We start from the raw sequence: 20,979 nt of genomic DNA, 5'->3' as shown, positions 1-20,979 counted from the left end.
TCATGCGCTATAAGCCTCTCGATACATAGAGCAACAGTATCGACAAAACAGAACTTACGCGGGTGTCGCCGGTTACCCGATCAGGTTTTCGCGAAACGTAGCGCGAAGACTTCGCTCTGCACCAGATACTTGTGCAAGAATTATTTGTCGTTTCCTCTCCAAACTTAATTTTTCAAGAGCGCACGCAGGCGAGGCAGCTGCGGGGTACTTCAGCAGTGCGTGGATGACTGAATAGTAGTTTATGCCGTCTGCGTGAGCAACTGCTGCGAGGTATCAGTACCTCCGAGTCTCTCACATCCACTTCGCCAGCCATCCGACAGATGGCAGCACCTGTCTGGCGTTCTCTCCAGTTTTTCTGCTTTTAAAGCCTGTGGAGAAGCAGAGCTGTGTGTGTGTGTCTGCCCAGCGCTCCTCGCCTGTCTGCCCCGCTGCCATGTAGGATTGATCTCGTAAGTCGCGCTCGCTAGCCTTGTATTGTTTTACTATGCTTAGCCAACATTTTTAAAGACATTACTGCTTTCGTGCCCAACCGCGGGCACCTATCCCCAGCCTCGCTCTCGCACTACTCAAGAAGGCTGCAAGTGAAGGAAAACAGTATCGACATCCTTTCGCCTCCTCTTTTCAAACGCGCCGCTGATCATTTCTGCCTTGCGTTTTAGCGAGAAGACCGATGGCACGACCGATGGCACGGCGTCAGGCTTTAGGCGTTGCCTTTTGAGCGGCATGCCGAGGCTTTTCAGCACAGCCGGGCTGGTCACATAATCATCATCAACGAAGTTGTCCGCCCAAATGAAGTCATTTTTTAGAGGTCTCCAGGCTGTGCGTGATAGCTGACAGGCAGGTATCGAACGTTTACGCACCGTGTCACGACCGACTATGCTGTTCAACAGCAATATCGGGGCATTTCCTTCCGCCGCGACGAACGCGTCAATACCGAGCGACGACCGCGGGAAGGCGCATGTAAGACGCACCACCTGCCCACGCAGGTGGTGCGTCGACGGAGATAATGTTTCGGACGGACCACGTGCGAAGATCGCCGAAAGGGGTAAACAAACGCTGCAAGAAACCGACGCGGTCCCTTGCAGCGTTTCTTATCCAAGATGTTGTTACGGAATCGAGGCGTAAATAGGATAGTTTTGCTATTAGACGACAATGTGGAACGCGATCAAAGGCATTAGCAAAGTCGAGCAATAAAGAGTCGATTTGAAGACTTTCATCAATTCCCAGAAGTAGTTCGTTAGTGAACTCAGGTAGTTGTGTCTCACATGATAGCCCATTCCTAAACCCATGCTGTTTTCAGAAGAAGAAACCGTTTTTTTTTTTAATGTAGTGGCTTGTTAGATGCAATGATATATTCGAGAATTTTGCAAGATTTGCATGTCAGTGATATTGCATGGTAGTTAGCAACGTTAGTTCGGTCACCAGATTTGAAAATTGGTATGATTTTTCCAATTTTTCACTCGTATGGCATCTCACCTGTAGAAAGGGATTTTCGAAAGATATGACTGAGTATGATGCTGGAATGAACCACTGTATGTTTCAGAATATTTGAGTTCATGCCATCGACACCACATGAAGTAGTTATTTTTCAATTATTAATCAATTATGCAATGCCTTTAACAGTAACTTCTATGGAGCTCATGTAACCAAAGTTATTATCAGGTGCCGATGGAATATTGAAATAATCTTCCTTCGTGAACATATTGGTGAAATATCTGTTAAACATCTGAGGGCGTTCATCTTGGGTAATAGGGTCACCAGCCTCATCAACCATTGAAAAATATGCGGAAGTTTGTGCAGGTGAAATGGTTTTCCGAAATTTTTGGTAATTGTGTTTAAGGAGGGACTGAAGATCTTCTGACATGAACTTGTGCCTTGCTTTTCGGAAGGCCGAACAATATTCTTTGTCAGCGTTTCTGTGTTTCCATGATGCTGGTGCTCCGAGCCGTTTAGCTGCTTTAAAAAGTCGCTTTTTTGTTCTTTAAAGTATGAAGGTTTCGTAGTACCACAGTTTGGATGAGTTAGCATGAAAACATATGCGAGGTATATAAGTGGTATTCAACTGAGTTAATTCCTCTTTAAACAGACTTCAGTTTTAACGAACAAATCGTTGGGAAAAGGAATGCAGAAAATAATCCCATAAATCGCGCAACCCAAAGTTAATGGCATCGTAGTTTGCCCTGTTATAATCGAAAATGCGTTTGGACGTTACGCTGCGTTGGCGAGAGGGCATTTTTATGGAGAAGTGAAGTAGTTTATGATCACTGAAACAGTCTGTGAGGGTGATCGGGCTTACATTGTCGGGAGCCAATGTGAGAACAAGATTAATATGTTAAGACCCCGCATAGGCTCGTGATCAAGTTGAGTTAAGGAAAAGTCTGAGGTTAGTTCAACAAAATTAACCGATTCACGAACCGGTGCATTTGAGGTACTCCAGCTGATGTTTGGGTAATTAAAATCACAGAATAAAAAGATTTCGGCTTTTGGGATGTTTATTCTACTATCTCTCAGGTTGGCATGCAGATCGGTCACGAAAGTGTCTGAACTATCGGGTGGTCAGTAACAAATTCCTAGAAGGGATTTAAATGACGAAGACGTGATGCAAACCCATAAAATTTCTAAGGGTGATGAAATGTTAACACGAAAGGAGGAAATATAATTTGTTATGGCTATCATTACCCTACCATCCCTTTTGTTTACCCCACGTTCTCACGTGCAAGACACTGACCCACTACACAACAGAAGTTTGAAGACCCACTTGAACATGGGCATGTATCACGAATTTCTAGGTGTCATTTGTGATTCAAAAACTGAATCTGAAATTTCCAGGGACACCTTTTGCACCTACACCAGCTGGTGAAGTGTACAATTCCTTGGCCTTGAAACGTCAAGGGCACTGACACTGACCCGTGACACAACAGAAGTTGGGAGACCCAGTAGAACGTGGGCATGTATTACGAATTTCTTGGTTTCATTGCTGATTCAAAAACTGAATCTGATATTTACAGAGACACCTTTTGCACCCCCACCAGCTGATGAAGTGTGCAATTGCTTAGCCTTGAAACCTCAAGGGCACTGACACTGACCCCTGACACAACAGAAGTTGGGAGACACAGTAGAACATGGGCATGTATTACGAATTTCTTGGTTTCATTTCTGATTCAAAAATTGAATCTCATATTTACAGAGACACCTTGTGCACCCCACCAGACAAGGAAGTGTACAATTCCTTGGTCTTGAAACGTGAAAGGCACTGACACTGACCCGTGACACAACAGAAGTTGGGAGACCCAGGAGAACATGGGCATGTATTAGGAATTTCTTGGTGTCATTTCTGATTCAAAAACTGAATCTGATATTTACAGAGACAGCTTTTACACCCACGCCAGCTGATGAAGTGTACAATTCCTTGGCCTTGAAACGTCAGACACTGACCCGTGACACAACCGAAGGTGGGAGACCCAGTAGAACATGGGCATGTATTACGAATTTCTTGGTGTCATTTCTGATTCAAAAACTGAATGCGATATTTACAGACACCTTTTGCACCCCCACCAACTGATGAAGTGTACAATTCCTTGGCCTTGAAACGTCAAGGGCACTGACACTGACCCGTGTCTCTTTCTTTTTATTCGGGTTATGTTTGCACATGGTACACGAAGGTCTAAGCGTGTCGATTTCAATTTTGACTTTCTTGGTTTCATTTCTGATTAAAAACTGAATCTGATATTTACAGAGACACCTTTTACACCCACGCCAGCTGATGAAGTGTACAATTCCTTTGCCTTGAAACGTCAAGGGCACTGACACTGACCCGTGACACAACATAAGGTGGGAGACCCATTAGAACATGGCATAGGCGTATCTACTGGGGGGGGGGGGGGGCAGAGGGGGCACTTGCCCCCCCTCCCCCACTGTCAAAAGTGGGGGGGGGGGGGGGGCAAAGCATGCCATTTGCCCCTCCACTTTCGAAAGTGGGCACTTTCGGCTACACACTGGAAAGTCCAACGAAACTACAACTGAAGCTAAATTTTATTTCTTAATTGAGTCACCACGTTACTAATGCTTTTCTTTACTACGTATCCTCGGTTTGAGCTGCGAATATTGTGCCTCCTCGTGACGCGCTGTAGCGGGCGACGCGCGTGATTCGATCGCCATACACGCATGCATTGCGCAGAAGTCCTGGCGCTGGACAGTTCCCGCAGTTACAAATTACCGCCCAACCATACTTGAAAAAACAGAACAATCGACTTGATATATTTAACCTTCGGGCGAGGGAAAGGTCCGGATGAAGTATTTTAATCAGCCGCGCCCAACGATGGGTGTGCCTTACTGCATGAAATGGTTGGATTATCATATGCTGAAACTATTGAATCTCCGCCCAGAGCTAGTCTACGTTGCGTTGCAGTATATATATCTGATCACCATAAAAAATTTAATCAAACCACTTACAGGTGTAACTGCCGAATTTCTTTGTGTAATCACGACTTATCGTACATTTATTTATTTATTTATTTATTTATTTATTTATTCCTTTATTTATTCATGATACCCCAAAGGTCCCAGAACATGACATTACATGAGGGGTGGGCGCGTAGAAAAATGGCGGGACAGGCTAGGTGGCGCGACTTGAAAGATGGTCTTCAATAGCAGCTTTGGAACGGGAAATGTCGGTGATGAGGGCGATGTCAGAAAGAAGGGTGTTCCATTCTCGGGCTGTGTGCAGAAAAGAAAACGCTGATACGGTGGTGGAATGGGCGCGTGGTAGATACACAGCATTGGGATGCGTATGGCGGGAGAAACGATGCGCTCGAATGATGATTTGGTTACCCGTGGGCAGCGAATGAAAGAACCTAAAAAATAAAAACAGACGAACACTTTTGCGGCGGGAGTTGAGCGAGGGAAAACACAACCGGGATTTTAAGGCTGAGACACTTTTATTATAGGAGTAGTCAGAGAGAATGAGCCTGGCAGCACGGTTCTGAACCGATTCAAGGGAATTAATCATTAACCTGGTGGTTGTCATAGATAGCACTGACATATTCTATAGTTTAGAACGGATTTGGGTTTTATATGCAAGTTCATTTATTCATGATACCTCAAAGGTCCCAGAACGGGACATTACATGAGGCTCTGCGAGGTGGTATGTTTGTGAAAGTGACCTCGGTCGAACGTGCATAGCCATTTCAGTGCCAATAGAACACTTAACTGAACCTTTTCTAAAGGCCTGTGTCACTTCTGCTTTTATCGATTTCATTTTCATGCCGTTTCTGAATAAGGGCTCACCTACTATTGTTTTCCCGGCAGGAGCAAGAACAGCAGATATTTTATATTTTGAAGAAGTGAAGACCACCTTATTGTGACGTGTTCCGAAAATTTGAACTGCGGTGGTTGCTTACGTACTCGAAAAACCGCTACTGAATACTCGCTTTCCCCCAGTGTTTATGCTTTATACACGGCATTTAGTTGTTGATCCCGGTATCCCCAGTAAACTATGAGGGACACGGTGTTAATATTTATTCGAAGTACGAAACAATATCCTGAGTGACGAGCGATAAATGTTTTTTCTGTGTAGGTTCATTGCAAGCCTTTGTAGAAAGTTACATATTGAAGTGTTCCAGTGTGCCATACCGCCTCTTTCCCCGATTCACAAAACAATTGCGTGAGATATGGCCTTGAAATTCCATGAAAATAGGGAGAATTTTAAGCGCAGTGCGTTGCGAAAATCTCACTTTCCTGGCTTAAATGCAAGTGTTGGAGATAATTACTAAACCCTTGTTTTCCCATTTGTTCCCGTGTACCATACGGGATGCCTATAGGTTACTTCTCCGGTGTCCTCCGTGAGCTAAACAAGGCATCTTGTTTATATCTGGGGATAATAAAATTTTCTGACAAAGTAAGATGTGTATTCATGAATTACTGTTTTTTTTTAGCTTCCAGCAAGATGTGTTTCAAAGAATTACCCGGGGACAAGGTTTAAAAAGGAACACTAATATACGGGTAACTTTTCAAAGTATGCGATGTAATAACAGGAAACTGAAACATTTAGTGCACCTGTTCGAAATAAAAAAAGCTTCACTAAAAATCGGGTTGTAATTCACCAAGTTCGCACACCTCTGCCGTCGTTTTTTTAGTATTGAGAGAAATTTACGTTGATTGTACTTCGTTCTGTATAACCTCGACCGTGTGACATTACCTTAACTAGCGATAGATTTATGCTGTAGACTTAAACACCAATTAGTAAAACTGACTGCAGCAAATGTGCATTTTTTGTGTGAGCTGCACTGCTGCTACTGGGTTGGATCAGGGACCTCTGGGCACTCAATGCCTTTTGTCCCTGCATCACACATAAATTTTATAGCGACAAGAAATAAATGCAAAGTCAAATAATTTTTCGGGCCTCGATGGTTCACCATGTGTTATTGAGAAATAGGTCTATTGTTACAAATATAAATACCTAATACATTTCCAGGCTTTTTCACTTATTTTATTAGTAATTCAATATATATATATATATATATATATATATATATATATATGGAGAGAGAGAGAGTCAGATCTGCGGTTGGCCCCCCCACTCGAGAAATAGTTGGTACGCCTCTGGAACATGGGCATGTATTACAAATTTCTTGGTTTCATTTCTGATTCAAAAACTGAATCTGATATTTACAGAGACAGCTTTTACACCCACGCCAGCTGATGAAGTGTACAATTCCTTGGCCTTGAAACGTCAAGGGCACTGACACTGACCCGTGTCTCTTTCTTTTTATTCGGGTTATATTTGCACATGGTACACGAAGGTCTAAGCGTGTCGCCATACCGATGTTCCAGATAGATTTGCGTTATTTTTAGAAAACGCTGCGAAGTCACGGTAGCCACAAAGGAAGGAATCAATCGCACATACAATGGGTCATTCCACGCGAAGTCTCCCAAACGTCTCGCTCGAACATCTAAGATATTGCTTTAAAAAGTCATGGTTATTGACTACCTCGCTCACACTGAATTCCAAGTTTATTTTTGCAGAAAAAAATTCCCTGTCACATTACGTGCTTTCAAAGTTCGCTGAAGTACGCGAAACATAGTTTGCAACAAAAATCAATATGAAAGTTATATTATTTCTTAACGCTTCCCAACTTCGCCTACTGACTGACGACTTCGGTCAGATAAAGCTCCTAAGGAGTTCCGAATACAGACAATCTGCCGAATGGACCATTTCTTTCCTCGCAAAATTACTATTCATTTCTTTATTGTAATTATTTTACCAGAATGTCTTGGACCTGCATGACATTAAAATTATTTAGGCGCTCATACATTGAAAGAATTTTCTGACATAACAATACAAACATACCACTGTCTTAATTTTGGCCCACATTCATTCGCTATTCTCTCAGTGAGGTACGCATAAAGATATGACACGAAGTTCATTAGATGTGCCTATTTATCGGTATTTGATTCCATCATGAGGTTATTTTGAGTTTTGTTTTCAGTGAGATATGCGTTTTAAATTTGGCACCTCCGCAGAGGTGGCGCAAATGACATCTACGCCACGTACCACTTTATGCGCGAAGCGCAGTGGCTGTCTTTTGTGAGACAGTCGGCGCGCACAGTTTGGTATTGTAAGGCAACCTCCCTCAGCACATGAGGGCTCCACTATATTGCCCGCTACCATTAATTATTATTCATTTTCTATGTTTGTCGTTCCTCCGAGAGTATGCAGGGAGCAGAGGGGCCGGGCGAGAGCTCTGAAAACGTATTAAGCATGAAATGGTTTTTGCTCCCGTTCTCAGCGACCTTCAAGTGACCTTGAGCCAAAAGCCGGAGCAGTTATCCGGGTGCTCAAACGAGAACATCCGGGCATCGTTGCGAGAACAAAGCAAGGTCATACGGGCAACCGGTCAAAACTTCAGAAAACGCGGTCTGTGGTCGCCAACCCTTTGCACAGGACCGCATTACATACGCTAGTTACTTCCCAAACAAGTTACGAAAAATATTGCTTCCCATTTCTTCCTAATGTTTGCTCACAATATAACTCAAGCTGTTACTTCTAGTACGCTCAAGTTTTATTTGTCATTTCCAATAGCGACGTTCAAAGGGCATGATACAGAGCACCATACACTTGATTGTCATCTTTTGGCGCTGAGTCAGGGTTGCCTGTGCTCTTAACGCCAGTCGTCCGTGAGTTCCGCGGCGCGGGTATTGCGCCACCTCATTCGAGAGATGGCGCCATGCTGCGTGACCAGTCCAGCAGCGCCAGCGCGCCGCGGATAGTTGTTTGGCCGAAACGAGACTTGCAACGAGGTTCAGCTCAAGACAGGTTCATTTCGGCTCATTAAGCTTTTAGGCCTGCGTCGCGGCACCAATCTGCTTTGCCGGTAGCCATGTCATGCTTACATCTACTCTCGAGTACGGGAGGGCCAGCAATTTTTTTTTTTCTTTTATCGCGTCTTGTAATTTTTTTCTTGCATTTCGATTAGCAAACCTGTGTCAGAAGTTTGAAAACACAGATCTAAAAGCGAATGACTGAGAAGCTTTCGTACTTAGGCAGTGTTTATCTGTGATTCAAACAAGCAGGAAGTGGACAAAGCAGTGCCGGGAGTAGTGCACTGCACGGGCTCAGCCTGGCGTGCAGGCGGGTTCGGGCCGGGTATGGAATTGTTGACTCGGGCCCGCGCCCCGCCTGGGCTTAGGAACTTCTGGCCCAGGTCGGGCTCGGGCCTCAGTCAGGCCCTTATTAGGTCCGCGAATGTAATTCACACCTCCGTAAAACTGTACACTATAAAAACTGCAGCCATGAAAATGTTAGGCCAGTGATGTCCGTCGTTTTCTGGGAAAGCCGGAAAAGGGAGGCCACGACCTAGAAGCGATACGCGGCCTCCATCAGTGTAAATAGCGGCGCTCTAAGGTCACCTGCACCCTCTATATGCCCCGTTCTTTATTGCGATTGGCATAATTTGCCTACTTCAGGCGTTTTGAGTCTGTCTGTCCCTCCGTCCGTCCGTCCTCCATAGCATGAAAGCTTCCAGTGAGAGTGTATTATGGTATTTGACATTTGACATTTGCTTTATTTCACCATTATTGCACATCAGTACAGAACAAAAATATACATAAATGGTGAGGATAGTGGGGGAAAAGCTGCTTTTTAGCAGCTTGACTAGCCCCGCCACCCCCTGCTTACAAAGACAGCTAGAGAAACAAGCTCACATAGAACAATTCAAAGCAGTGTTTTTTTTTCCCTTTTTTTTCAATCTCATACAGAATAATTGAAACCAATTATCATGTTTAAAGCACAAAAAATTTAGGATATCATAATTAAAATAGCATCTTTCGATAACGTGCTAAAACCTTTATCTGTTAGTTCAAACTTATTTAATGTGCTCGGAAGACAATACTGTAATAGTTGCAGTCCACAATTAGTTCGGGGCCGGGGGATGTACCAATGGTTGGTGTGTCTTGTTAAGCGTGAGGAGGGATTAAGTGTTCAATTTGCTAAAATGCGAATGTGGCTGCCTTTTTGAATTAATTCGGACCTAAAAGCTGCCAAGAGGTGATATTCGTATAAGGTTGTAACTTTTAAAACATTAAACTTGGCAAATAATTCAAACCTGTGCGCATTCCCAATGGACTTCCCAATTCTTCCATGTAGCCAAAAACCAGCGCATTTAAATTAACATTCGCGCGAAGCTCACTGGCTCAAGTTTCACCATTGCATCTTGCAATGTTTGTTTGAGATTCAAAAACGAGATTGAATGTCTAGTGGTGTGTGCGAGAGTGTTAATCAATGCCTTCGGTAATATTGCCGAACAACCGCTTTGAAGGTGGAGCCGGTCGTGCATATCCCATTTCAAACCACGAGCGTAGATAATTAAAGATGTACCTTTTTCACTTTCTTTTTTGTTTAGCAACAACTCTTTCGGGAAATCTCACGCAGTGAAATGTGCCTGTTGTATGTAATATTCAAATCCTTTTTTATCCCCTCCTTTATAAAGAGTAGGCAGATGCTGGTCTCCTCTAGGTGCTAGTTGCCGGTCTCCTTTGTTCAAGTTCTCTCTCCGTGTTTTCTTATTGAATAATGGAATCTTTTTACGAAACGGAACTGTTTGCGAACGTCTTTACGAACATCATTTTACGAACGAAGTGGTTTTGTCGTCATTTACTCGCAAGTACTCAATAATCACTGTAATCTTTAGATTGGTTTGAAAAGTATTTCAAGTCTGTTAGGCGATTTTAAAAGCTAATGGGCATACAGCATATAATATTATTAGGCGAAAATATGTGTGTTCAGCTAGTATCGGCGTAATAACGGAGATCTCGGCAATGCTTCGTTTAGGCGCGAAAGCTAATGGGCCGCACCGGGCCGGGCCGGGCCGGGCCGGGTCGGGTCGGGCAAGGCACGAATTTTTCGGGCCCGGGCCTCGTACATAGTTCGGGGTCGGACCAGGCCCGGGCCTGAAAAAACGGCCGTGCAGTGCTCTGGTCGGAAGTTCTGGAGCGCACGGCTGCGATCAGAGTGTTGAAACTACGTCTATTGGCAGTTTCGCGAATGCCTGTTAAGTGACTCTAACGGCATATTTAACACGGGTTAAGAATCATACTCTTTGTCAGCGCCACAATTTTTGCCAATATTGTGCACTGCATAACGCAGGCCTGTCCTATTTCTTTTCTGAACAACCTTGGCCTGTGCCTAACGAAGACATACTAAAGTGCGGAAAGTTTTATCATTTTAGATAGGCAGCTCCAACTGCAACTTTACTACACACTTGAAAATCCGTATTCCCTTTGCTAACAAAAAGTTCATTTTAAGCAAGTTTTACCAAAGCGACTATTTTACTTGGACAGTCTACACAGAAGTACAATGTTAGTCCTGCCACTTGAGCTTAAAGGCCGCACTTGACTGCACCCAGAATGTTATACCATAGAGAAAGTCGTACTCGATTCTTCCCGTTGACCATAAGCACATGTAATACTCAAGTTGCATTGACACATTTTTATGCCACATCTGCGTTCGCGGTGCTCTCGCATGTACCTACCCTCTTATCACATATGGCATTTTAGGCAGAAGTGGTGCACATAGTTTGTACAAAGTTGGCTCCGTCTGCTCAGGTTATACCACTCGGGACAGAAACAGTAGTTAGGAAACTGTTGTTTCATGCTGCTTGGCGTTACACATGCCATGCTACCGTGAAAGCATACAGCAAGTGCAGTGAAAATGGAGATAGCTATTATATTGGTAGAAGTACTGTAACGTCATCGTAGTTAAAACAGTGACAGTGGGACATGAACCAATAGGTAAGCTTCGACATGCGATCAATTCACTGCGCAGATTATTTTAATATCGCGCGCAGGCTCCTTCATGAGGTGTTGTATTTTTATTGAAGTAATTTTATTCACACTAAAGACATAAATAACTGGAACGTTACGCTCCATATGCGAGCAAAATGATCTGATCAGTCTAGGATGCTACCTAACAATAAAAAGGACCGGAGACAATGCGTATATGGCTATAAGTTATTAGTGTGTGCTCATGTCTGCTCATCGGCTAAGTAACTGCTGGGGTAATCAATCGTGCTATACTAAATACCTACATTCTGTATATAATTGGCCGCCTCTGCTACTATATTCTCGCTTTTATGCAACCACCGCGTTGACAAAAGAAAATAAGTACTTTTTTCATTCATACATTTTTTTAAGGTTCATCATTGCACTCAAGAAAGTCTCGGCTCTTCGATGCGAAGTGGTACATCAAGAGCCCACCTAATGGTAAGTGTAGAGTGTATCCACTTCAAAACGTGATGTCACACGTCAAGATATATAACACGGCAGTATATTTATTTTAATTCTGGCACAAAATAAATTCAAAGCAAAATCGGTATCGGTGTTCTTAAAACGCAACTATTTCACAGACAAACGTATACTTGCTTTAAATGTAGCTGTTACGGTTCGATTGCAGAAAGACACGTTGGAAGGTACCTCGCGACAAAATTGTATGACGAAACTAACACAATAGTGGATGTCGGGTATGAACCAGACTGTGATAAAAAATATCCAGTGACGCAACCTATGCTGAGTAATCTGTACGCAGCGGCGTGCCGCACAGTTTCGATGCAATCCGTCTTATGTCAATTGATTCGCCTCCGCCGTGCCGAACAAGCCCGTTCTGTACTGTCCCCTAGCTTTTGACCGATTCACTGGATGGCATTGACATCGCGGCCGCCCTGCAAGCGTCAGCAGTTCTTTTCGGTCAAAAAGAGGTAAAGTGTTTCTATGAGAACAGCTGAGGGATCAGCACGAACTACTGTGTTCAAGCCTACCGCTTTACTGATGGCGATGTGTCATCGGTGAAAGCACATCGTGAGCTAATGACGCCGGTTGCTTACTCATGTAATCCTGCTACTCGGCATGGGGGAAGGCAAATGGGAGTAAAACGAGAGAGGTGTAGAAATGTTTTAGAATTTAGTTGAATGTAATTGGGCCATTCTATAGCGAGCATCCCAGGTGTAGCAGTAGAACGTATTAGTTTTTTATGCCTACACAAACGAATACAAAACACGGTGAATGGGCGAACTTCAAGATGTTCTTTTCTCTTTTTTAATTTAAACTGAATTTAAACTGAAACAAGCTTCCTGAATTTTTACCAGTAAAATATGCTATTAAATGTGTCATGGTTTAAAGCCATACGTTGAAATTATCACTGTGAATGACGCGGCGAACAATGCAATATACCGCAAATTTGGCTTATTTGCTATTCTTTGGAAGAAAACTTCCAACCGCGACAGTAGGCTTGTCTAAAGATATTACTATAAAAACAATATTTTTCAGGCAATTGAAATAACTTTTTTTAAATTCCAAGGCATAAAAGCGATTTTAATAATAGAAAACTGCAGGCGTATTTGTCTTGGTTTTGAGAGAACGTAAGAGGGCACTAAAATCAGAAATATATTAAGGAACACTGTACCACGTCTAAGCAGCTGATTGCTGATTTTCGATGTACACTTCGCAGTGCTACAGAGAAATATGTTATAGAAAAAACATTCGTTTCCCGTTTAGTTTTACGCACAACTAAAATTCGACGTTGCCTCACGTTATGGGAAAGTGTTCATGGGCAACAATATTTGGGGAGTAAACTACTGCATGCAGTAGAACAAGTATACCAAGCCGGCTTCTCCTAATACAGCCATCCCATTTTCGTTTCCCCTGATGTCGTGAGCCAACCGAGCTCAGCGACCGTTCACCTCTCAGCCTTTCATTTACCATTTTCTCTCTGTCTTACGAATTTTAGCAGAACATTTTGAAGTATTCGAGCTCGCAGCACGCTTGGACACTTGGGGTTGAATGACCAAATTACAATGTCATTAGGCAACCACTCGGTGCCGCTTTTGTCTGCTTGTTATTCGTGCGCTGACAGCTTTAAAGAGTCTAATCGTGTAAAGAAGGCACCTCGCCCTTTCTACTGCACGCAAACGATGCTGTTTCAAAAGCGGAGATGTCCAAGGCGAGCGTGTAGCCGTTACGCCGTGGCAGCTTCACGCAGTGAAGACGGCTTAGTACGTTCGTACTAAGCCGTCTTCCCAAAATAGCGAAATCACTTTCCTGTGGATTTGCGTAAAAAAAAAAAACTGTTTGTATGAGACACATCTCGAAATCCCGCACGAATATAGCGAATCATATCGTCCCATAAACTTCACGATTCAATCGCCAATTGGAAAGAGAATGTAATATGGAACTCGCAGAGAGTTGTCATTGGTTCTTGGACTACCGAGATTTCTTCAGTCGATTAAGTGGCTACGAGTGTGAATATGTTGTGCAGCCGGGGCCACGTGACTTCTCTTTAGTAATTTAATTAAGGGATCAAAAGAATAACGTGGCCTCTGGCTTTCTTTTCAATTACTTCTGCAGAATCAGCGAACAATGACGGAGACCACATATGGTTCCTCGAAACATCATATAAACGGAAACTCGGCCCCAGAGAAGCCTGCAGCATTGAGTCAGCCTGCCGGAACAACGGCGACTACAAGGTGCATCTCCTTTCTACCGGAAACATCAGCTCCTCTGACTGTCCTTACCATCGCATACTTTCGAAATTTCCGAATTTTCGGTCCGCTGTTCTAAATGCGAGCTTGGAACTCGCGGGGACTCCGCTGGAACCGTTGCATGCCATAGGAGGAGCGCTAAATGAAAGCCCTTACAAAGTAGAACATCTCAGTGACTTTCTGCGCTACGTCGTACTTTGGAAGCACGGCGGCGTATACTTGGACACGGACGTTATTGTGATGAAATCACTGAAAGGAATAAGGAATAGCGTTTTCTACCAGTCCGAAAATGAGAGCGAGGGCGTGGCTAACGGTATACTATTCTTCGACAAGCAGCATCCCGTTCTTGGAGCGCTTATCGATGAGTGCGCACGGGTATACAATCCTCGTTTGTGGACTATTTGCGGACCTTTTTTGATGTCGCGGCTGCCTTTAGACGCTGAATTTTCTCGCCGCGTGAAGTTTCTTGACACGTCATATTTTTCAGGATTCCATTTAAAACGTGGCAGAACTTGTTCAATTCCACATTGACGCTAGGAGTGCTTAGGATGGTGAACGGCAGCTACGGTGTCCACTTTTGGAACAATTTTAGCAAGAAGAAACCAGTGGTGCCCGGATCTGGTTGCGCAATGGAGGTTCTCGCTCGTGACCACTGCCCCGAAGCGTACAGATTAGCCGCCTCCCAGGTGTACTTTTGAATGCCTCGTGACCCGCAATGCAAGTCTACTTTACATGTCATACGAGTGATTTTGTTGTTGTACTCTGCCGCCACTAATGCCCTAGCCTTGTCGCAAGAGAGTATGGCCAACGACGAGCTCTTCTGACTCAACGCGTGCGATTGCAGAGACGAAATATGAGTTTTTTTGCAGCTATTTAATCAGCCGCTAATAAATTGACATTCGCGTTAGCAAGATCAGCCTTTCCAGAATGTGCATTTAGTGCTGTGTGTGTTGTAGTGAATAACAGATTCCGTCCCAGTGAAGGAGGCAGATGCATACCACCTAATATGGACGTACATATGACTTTCAATCGGAACGCTCGCGTCTCCTACTGCAAGCCGGCCCCTGCTACAGTGTCACAATCAGCTATGATCGCCGGATACATGATAACAGATTCCACAAAACACTGCTTCAACCCATACACAACACAGGCCTCACAGCGCACATATAATACACATATGCACATCAAGAATTATTCCTTGAGCGCGAGTCTTTATCGCAATAAAAAAAAGAGTACACAAACTTTCTCGTGTTGTGCGATGCTCCCGTAAATGAATTTGCGTTATTTACCCTCGATAAAAGAAGCGGCTTCACTAAGGTAGTTACGAAAGCGCTGCAGGTGGCGGAAGCACTACTATATTTAACGCGAGATCATTCAAAACTGAAAGAACTATTCATTTAGTTTGCATGCGCATTTGCGCTCGTATTGATACAAGTGTACCGTACAGATGAAATTGACATTTCCATTGTAGCAGGCGACAAAATAGATTTGTGTTTGGCTTGAAGAATAGTTTGTCCCGCGTACGCGCAATACACGACAGAAACTGGCCTCTTCCATTGCAAACGTCGATATGAGGCCGTTATCAGACGACCTTCTTTAGGGTATACTTGGCCTAATGCTAACAGCACAGCCTTGATTAGAAGTCGCGCTATAAGCATTTCTACAGGCTCACTGGGCCTAGGCGCACGGCTTGAGGCAGTCCAAGTACGCTGTGAACTTGTATATACGTCCCCTCCTCCTCATATCATCATCACCATTCATCAGCCATTTCTCTCCGCATCCATTTTTCTCAGTATTGAGTAGCAGGCCAGAGCAAGCTATAGCTCAGACCGACCTCTCCGCCTTCCTGTAAAGAATTTTTTTTTCGCTCTCTTTAGCAATAATTTATGATTTCATCGGGTAACAGGAAGAAATATCAATTGGAAATTTATGAAAATGAGCAAAACAAAGAAGTGGAATGAACGAAGATGGAACAATTTCCCATACACCGACTTTGTTATTACAGACTTTGTTTTCAATAAAGGTCCCGATAAATGTCTTGCTCACGCTGTCTCTATCTCTCTCTTGTGTTTCACAAAGTTGTAACGTTAAGAATGCTGAATGTCAACAATACAATTATTATCAAGAAGTATGCGACGCAATAGATAAAATTGTCTGAAAAGAGGCTACTGACGTGGAAATAGGAAGTCAGAATAAAAAATTTATTGCGATAGTCAATAATGTAGTTAATTCAATTACCGCTTGGTGTCTGATTTTTTTTTTCAATAATCAATTAGAATGAACCAGACGCCCCACTTAACAACGAGGACACAATTGCATAAGATTCGATTTCCGTCGCACCTACTTGGATTTTTTCGGAAACATTTTCAGATAAGAGCCTAGATGGTTTTCTTTCAATTCACGAAGGCATATCTGTAATAGAGAAAATTTAAGGCAATGAATACGACCCTGCAGCAATAAAGCAGATGGTCGTAGCAAAGGTGTAAAGTACTCAAACACTGCGGTAATAAATAGTTCCACCATTTTCATGTTCGGCAAACCTTCGGTGCATCGAGTGAACATGAAACCATCAAGAAATCTTAGAAATATAGGCGGAAGACCATAGAATGACGAGTGACATCATTAGTTACTAACATCGTTTTATAAATGTGAAGCTTCATTTATTTGAATGGTTTTCAAGGCCATAGAATAAATTGTTTAATTGGTTTTAGTTGCTAATGATGGTTTTGTGAGAATTGAGGAGATAATTCAATGCTAGTATGTCAAGCTTGGCATACGTAAAATATTCGAAATTAAATTTTTGTACCTATCATGTTCCTTGTCAAACCCGGCACGGAATCTATTGTCAGCAGCGTGCGATTGACCCAATGACAGTTAAGTGTCCCTCAAAGGAAAACATATATACATATTTATACACATATATACCTTGTCTACAGTCAGCTCTCCTTTCTTTTGCTCTGCATTCATGACACCACCTTCGCTTTCCGCGGCCCCGTCTCTGCCGCGAAAACCTTCGCCATACTGGGGGAGCATTTTGTGCACGAATAGTGAGTGATAGGTCCACGAAAGAATCAATCGGTACGTTCACCCTTTGCTGGTACAATTCGACAGCGACGTTCACCGACACATAGCGGGGGGAGGCGCTGTACGCGGTAAGGTGCTTGTTGCACGAGGTCATTGGAATCTTCAGTCCCGTTTTCGAACGACTCGTTTGTCAGGTGACCTGCCTTCTTCGTCCTTACTCATAGAGAATCAGGGCGTTCTAGCCTTAGGTGCCCATCTAAAGCGTGCTCACTGTATCTGAACAGCAAGAGCGTCTCCTCTCCGTGCCGGTGGCATTTGTATGGGAACTAATTCTTGAAAAGAGTACGGATAAATGGCAGCCGCGTCATGCGTCTTTTGGAAGAACCTCCCCTGCATTCTTGAATTGTCGCTTACTAAAACACGTCAACTTGTGGTGACAGCGTGAGATGCGGCCCCCACTTTTGAAGCGCCTTCCTAGTCTCTACTTGGAAAAAAGCAAAAAGACAGAACAAAGGCTCACTCTCTAGGCTTCTTCAAAACGGTAATATTAAATGATTTCATGTGAGTGGCTTATTGGGCTAGTTGGTACACAGCTATAGTAGGAGAATGGCAGCAAACTTGAAAAAAAAAGAGAAAAGTCCAAAGGCAGACATAGCCACCTTCTTTTCGCTTTGTCTATGTCTGCCTATCATTTTTTTTTTGCTTTTTCAAGTTGGCTGGTATTCTCCTAGCATAATAATTAAAGTTACAGAGGCACTTAAGTCTCGTTACGTGCATTGAATGCGAAAGCATTCTGGTAGTCTCGACTATATCGACGTCCGTACTATTTCGACGTCAATCTAACGTAATATTGTCATATGACGTCATCACTTGGTCATGTGACCTTGAAACTGAAGGTTGTTGGTCACGTGACTATGTCACATGACGTGGTCATTTGGTCGACTCGGGCAAGGTCACATTTGGAGGTCGACCACGCAAATTTGTGGTTGCGTTAAGTCAATTTTGGGAATGAGTCAGGTTGGTTTTGAACGCGGGTCAACTGAATTTTCGAATTGGGCAAAGTCAACTTATGGGGTGTGGGCTAACTCAATTTTGGTAGTGGGCCAGGTCGGTTAGGAACGTGGATCGACTCAATTTTCGAATTGGGCAAAGTCAATTTTTGGGGTGTGGCCAAAGTACTGACACTCTTAGATCTTAGCTGTCGCACCCTCACCCACGCCGCTGCACTCCTTTCTTTCCTGCTCACTGCAGTAGCGCACCCAGGATCTCTGCCAGGGTGGGGTTGACAGTTTGCCTTAGTTTGCCACTACCATCTAAACAGCAGTAATTTCAAATTCTTCACAGGAAATTGTCAAAAAATGCGCTTTTTCCGCCAATTTTCGAGTGTGCAAACGATTGCGCGTCTTACATCGTAGTCGCAGTACTCAAAGGCGCAAGGAAAGAAAAGGGGTTGAAAAAGGGGGTTGAACTCGGCCTCAAGGGGGGGGGGGGGGATACAACCCCCAACCCCCCCCCCCCCCCCGCCCCCATCGGTGCGCCACTGCCTCACTGTCACCGCGCAGGCGCTTCCCGCGCGCTGATTGGCTGCGGCGAGCGAAATTGTCCTATCAGCTGGCTCTCACGTTAACGTGACGTCATGAAATTTGTTTTAGCTATTTTTTACTTTTTTTTCCCACCGCCATTCGCCTGCCACGTGTTTATCACGTTGCCAGGATGCACGTGCGTTTTGTAAGTTAAGTGAGCTTCTTTTGTCGGAAGAATGCCTGGCTGCTGCGCTTTTCAATGCAGCATTAAGCCGGAAAAAAAAAACGACGTGCGACGAGAACAATGGCTCCACAACATCGGAAGAAAAGACTTTCGCCTCTTCGAAACGCCGTGCTTTTCGAGGCAAGTACTGTACTTCTCTCAATACTTGTAGGCAAAGTTGCACGAAGATTCTTATAATTTTTTCAAGCCAGATTGTTTGGTAAATCTCTCACATTTGGAGCGCGTAAAACTTGTCGCGAATTTTTTTTTTCCTAACTGTTCGCGTCATGATACAGTTTATACTGTGCACTGGTCCATATGGACAAAATACTTACCTGTCACAGACAGAACTTCATTGCAATTCTCGTCTCGGCCAAACAGCCATCCGCGGTGCGCCGGACGCTGCCGGCTTGGTCACGCAGCGTGGCACCATCTCTCGAGCCGCCGCAAAAGCCGCGCCACGGAACTGACGGACCGCTAGCGTTGAAAAGTCAGAGACTGCCATGAGCAGCTTTTTTCTCACTTTCCCACCACAAAACTGTATTGTACATGTTTTGTGGGAAAATAAACATTCATTCATTCATTCATATTACAGTAAACAGTAAACATGATACAGCAAACCATATATCCTTTACAATGTTGTAAAGCTTTACAAACATTTATTTTAATATTGTGTATTTAGCTTGAGGAAGACGATACTTATGATTTGTGTAATTTTTCTTACCCATACGTGAGCTATGATGTTCACTGTATGAAAAACATGTTTCGTGGTCTTGTATAGCCGATATTACGAAATAAAAATAATATTTTATGCGTCTCTAAATATGTTTCCATCGAGTACTTTGATTTACTGCTTGTTTTGTGCACAAAATAAAGATCTCCACACAAATTTTTTGGTCGGCTCTGTTAACCAGTGCAGTGAGCTTTCATGCAAGGTCCTAGTTCACTAGGCACAGACCAAAGCCCACATATCAGCGCAAGTTAGATTTCGTGTTCATTACAATCGTACTTGCATGCCCTTGGACGCTGTATTTATCTGATAAGGTTATGCTCACCAATGAAAAAAATGTTGGCTCTCCCGTCACCGAGAGTAGATGTAAGCATGAAATGGCTACCGGCAAAGCACATTGGTTGGAGATGATACTAGTCACAACCTAAAAATGGGTGTAGTGCAAATTCGCAAGCGCACACTCCATCACACCACACCATACTGTGCACTGGTCAATATGGACAAAATACTTACTTGTCACAGACAGAACCTCATTGCAAGTCTCGTCTCGGCCAAACAGCCATCCGCGGTGCGCCGGGCGCTGCCGGCTTGGTCACGCAGCGTGGCACCATCTCTCGAGCCGGCGCAAAAGCCGCGCCTCGGAACTGACGGACCGCTAGCGTTGAAAAGAGCGCAGGCAACACTGTCTCAGGGCCAATAGATGACAAGTACATGGTGTCCTGTATCTGCCTATTGAACGTCGCTATTGGAAATGACAAATAAAATTTCAGCGTAGTAGAAGTTACAGCTTCAGTGATATATTGTGAACAAACATTAGGAAGAACTCGGAAGAAATATTTTTTGTAACTTGTTTGGGCGCTATCTACATGCACGATTGCCACGTGCTTATACCTACCCCTCACTGTTACTAACCCTTTCCACCTTCGACTATAAATAACGACGCAGAATAAACGAGTTCGTGATTTGTTTCTTGACAACCCAGCTGTCCATTCTGTTCGTTGCACACATGAACGAAACATGGTGTCAGAAGTGGGATAAAAGGCTGCCAGCTCAAGCGAATGGTTCCTGGGATAGGTGAACGTGAGAAGCAACGATATGGAGCACCTGAGGCAACCTGAGCCGCTACGTTTGGCAGCGGATGGCGGAAGTAACTGGAAGCGGTTTCGTCAGCAGTTCGAGTTTTTTCTGCAAGCGACGGTATGCAAAGCCAATCCGAGGTCGGAAGCGCCGAAGACGGCCCTGCTCCTCAGCGTGGCGGGGGAGGAAGCCTTGGACGTCCTCAACAATATTGTGTTCAATGGAGAAGAGAACAAGGAAGACTACAACACCGTGATTGCCAAGTTCGAAGAATACGTTTCACCACCTGTACGTTTCACCACCTGCCATGCGAAAAGTTCAATCATTTTGTTTATGGCCGCCTCCTCATCCTCGAGAGTGATCACAGTCCCCTGA

At 43.9% G+C, this 20,979-nt stretch overlaps 1 protein-coding gene across 1 annotated transcript in view; it reads left to right on the top strand.

Moving 5' to 3' along the window:
- Positions 1-20,979, top strand: part of LOC125943522 (uncharacterized) — a 1,494,167-nt gene extending 1,473,188 nt beyond the window's left edge. Inside the window, exons 9-10 of the mRNA XM_049662881.1 lie at positions 13,900-14,012; positions 20,602-20,979. Of these exons, the coding sequence (XP_049518838.1) occupies positions 13,900-14,012; positions 20,602-20,979 (491 nt within the window). The remainder of the gene's footprint in view (positions 1-13,899; positions 14,013-20,601) is intronic.

Source organism: Dermacentor silvarum, chromosome 2, assembly GCF_013339745.2.
Source record: "Dermacentor silvarum isolate Dsil-2018 chromosome 2, BIME_Dsil_1.4, whole genome shotgun sequence".
In the NCBI taxonomy this organism is placed as follows: Eukaryota; Metazoa; Arthropoda; class Arachnida; order Ixodida; family Ixodidae; genus Dermacentor; species Dermacentor silvarum.
Note: the sequence above shows the minus strand (reverse complement) of the source record. Positions and strands in the feature narration are given on the sequence as shown.